Consider the following 3,475-nt stretch of genomic DNA (forward strand, 5'->3'; position numbering starts at 1 on the left):
GTCTGGTCATCATTTCTTCAGTAAGTCACTCTTTTCGGCAGCTTTGAGTGCCTTTTTATTTTGATCACCCACAGTGCACAAATATTGGGTAGTTTATAGAAAACTTTGGAATCACAAATAAAAAGACACACTATTGTGCTTCATTGTGGTGAACAGGTAGCATCACAAATTTTATGCAGAGATACAGTCATTGTAGAAATTACACCCTCAGTTCACAGTAATTGCTAACACTATTAAACATAATTCTTGCATTGAGTTCAAAATGACTGATAGAAATTACGCATAAAAGTCCTAGCAGTTCCAGAAAGAACAAGCCACAGGAAACAAGCAGCAGAAAAATGTAGAGAAATACATTGAGTTTGTAACATTAACAGGAAATATGAAATCAGAAACCTTTGAACGATTCAGAAGGTTTAGGCATGAAAAGCAGGCTCAGAAGAAGCAAACAATACCTGACAGCCTGAAAGAGACAAATTGTGAGGAAAGTAGGTAAGAGAAACTGTAAATACCATTTAGGAAAAGAGGTCAAAACTGCCTGGTCTTGGCAAAAGGGACTCCATTTTGAATCCGGTGCCTTCACCTTGGCTCTCAGAATTCACCTCTCATAGACCTCCCTTTCACTGACCTCCCTCTCTCACTGATCTCCCCCTCCCCTGCTCAGCCTTCAAATCCCTGGAGCTGGCTCCTTCCTGAGCCAGATTGTTTTCTGAAGATATGCACACTTCACTCCAGCCGCCTTTGGCATATAGATAAGGTCAAAGACCTTCTCCCTTCTGAAGCACCTGTGTGCACAGATCCAACAGGGGTATAAAAACCGCAGCCTAAATTTCCCAAAGTGCGGTTTCAAAGGCTGAATCCCCTGAGTTGCTGATCAGCCCGCAAGCCTCCCAATAAAGCCTGCTTTAAATTTTGCCAATTGGATCTTTGGTTCTGTTTCGCGCCCCAGAATTCCTTACAAAAACCTGCTTACACCATTTAGTAAACACCATTGCAGAAAATAATTTTGAGGCGCCCTACCAAATAACTGAAAGTATAAAGCATGTACTATTGTGAATAAAAAAGTTAATACTTATTTCATTCCATTACTTTAACAGATACTATTCATGAGTTATAATCTATGTCTACAATATATGTACAAATATATCATTTTTCATATTTTGACTTCTTTGGAAAATAAATTGATGGTGGAGGAACTGTCTTTTAATACCTTACCTGTTAAAATGAGTTTTATTGCTCTCCTAAACCAAGGGTAAAATACAGCATATATCAAAGGATTTAGAGATGAGTTATAATAAGCAAACCAGACTAATATTTCATAGACAAAAGAGGGGGTCATAATACCTAAATAAGCATCAAAAAATGAGTCAATCACATATGGTAGCCATGAAATCATAAATGCCACCACTGTGACCCCCAGGGTCTTAGCTGCTTTTCTCTCTCTCTTGGCCACTCTGGCTTTGTAAGTTTCTGATGCTGATTCTGAATTGCTAACAGAGGCTTCAACCTTTTGAGCCTGTTTTCTCGCCACAAGAAAAATCTTACTGTAGAGAGTGATCATCACAAGAGCTGGTATGAAAAAGAACAGAAAATCTGTCAAAACCCAGTCTTGATTTAAAACAAGTTGACAACGGCCTATGCAATAGAGGTCACGGGCTAGTTCCTCTAACCCATCATCGTGGGCTCCTGTGTAGAACAGGGCACCACTGTACACAATGGGCAGGATCCAGGAGATGCTGATGCACATTCCTGACACAGACACAGTGAACTTGGTCGGATAGACCAGAGGGTCAGTGACAGCGATGTACCTGTCGATGGAGATGGAGCACAAGTGGAAAATAGAAGAGTAACAAAATGCCCAGTCACAGCATGAGTGGAAAGTACAAAAGCTGTCCCCGAAGTACCAGCAGCTGTCCACAGACCTGACCATGCTGAAAGGCATCACGGTCACACCCACCAAGAAGTCAGCACAGGCCAGGGAGGCAATGAGGAAATTGGTTGGAGAATGCAGCTGCTTGAAATGTAGGACGGAAATGATCACCAGCAGGTTTCCAAACACTGCGAGCACAGCTCCAAAGCCAAACACCATGTACAGAAGCAAGCGGGGTCCCGGTGAGTAGGGAGACTTGAAACAGGATCCGTTCATGTTCTCATAGCAGAGCTCCAAGGGAGGAGGCGGGGACTCACTGCTGCTGCTGATGGTGTTGCTTACCTGGAGAGACATGCTGTCCTTCTTGTCAATCATGGAAAAATCGGGAGAAAGAAGATACCATAAGATGAATTTTCATCCTCTAATCACTAGAAATAATTGTCACAAATACATTTTTTAACTTCGGATCATATGGACCAATCAAGAGTTCCATAAGTGTGTGATAAAACTTGCTATAAGTAATTATAATCACTTTTATTCTTTTTATCCAAAGACACCTGGTTCCCAAAAAAGAAAGTGCTCAGGTTTTATCTAGAGGTCCACAGCCTGAGCCAGCAGCTCTGCTGAATCCCAGAAAGACAGCTTTGGAAACTCTACTGGCCAGTTCTGTTCTCACCTGGAATTTTGCTGTGACTCAGATTTGACTCCACTACAGTAGGTTTTCTGCTTCAGATGGAGAAAAATTGAAGCTTAAGAAGAATTTACTGTGAAGAAAATCTGTCACAAATTCAGAATTCCAAAAAAAAAAAAATTCTGGTTTTCTAAGTTATCAAAGCCCTTTCATAGCTGGTCTTAATCCCTATTATATTGGTCATTGAGAAGTTGTTAAGGTGTGAAGGGCTTTGTTATTGTCAGTTACCTTGTAATACCCATTTCCACCTCCCCCTGTGGGAGCAGGTGGAGTAAATAACTCAAGCTCCCAGGACACACAACAAATCCCATGTCAAAATACACTTTTGTGCAAGGTGATAATAGTGATGAAAACTTATATTTAATAATCTTACACAAAGTATTGATATCCTTAAGAAGACTATTTTTTAAATGAGTGACCATTATCACACATCAACAAAGTTGCTTAGTAATAAAAAAACCTTTATGAATTGAACTCAGGAATGCATATAAAAGATAATAAATCCAAAATTAAGTCTGTACTGAGATTGGAAGTTTAATATGGCAAAATCAAGGGACCAGATGATGAGAGGTGAGAATCAACTGGAGAACTTGTCTGCTGCCCAAGAACAGGTGATGCCAAAGACCAAGGACCAAATCAGTCGCTGATTCACACTTGTGGTAATGTAGTTTCATTTCCCCAATACCACTCCATATTGGTGAGCTGTGTTTCAGAGTTCCTGTCGTCACTGAAATGAGAGCTGCAGCCTAGGAAAGAGGGGGAGTCCTGTGGAGAAACAGTGGGTGTCAGGATAGGTGAAGGAAGATGCAGTGTAGAGAGTCATCTAATGCCTGCCTTTGGCCATTAGCAGTTGTTGGATTCTCCTTCTGCTTAGTGTAACCAGGGAGGTCAGCAGTGACTCCCAGGCCATTTACTCA

At 41.1% G+C, this 3,475-nt stretch overlaps 1 protein-coding gene across 1 annotated transcript; it reads right to left on the reverse strand.

Moving 5' to 3' along the window:
* Window positions 1-1,150: 1,150 nt before the first annotated feature.
* LOC142452335 (trace amine-associated receptor 6-like) lies at window positions 1,151-2,221 on the reverse strand. The gene has a single exon (XM_075553717.1). It carries the CDS (start codon window positions 2,219-2,221, stop codon window positions 1,151-1,153), a length of 1,071 nt encoding a protein of 356 aa, XP_075409832.1.
* Window positions 2,222-3,475: the final 1,254 nt, after the last annotated feature.

The sequence above is a fragment of the Tenrec ecaudatus genome, chromosome 7 (assembly GCF_050624435.1).
Source record: "Tenrec ecaudatus isolate mTenEca1 chromosome 7, mTenEca1.hap1, whole genome shotgun sequence".
In the NCBI taxonomy this organism is placed as follows: Eukaryota; Metazoa; Chordata; class Mammalia; order Afrosoricida; family Tenrecidae; genus Tenrec; species Tenrec ecaudatus.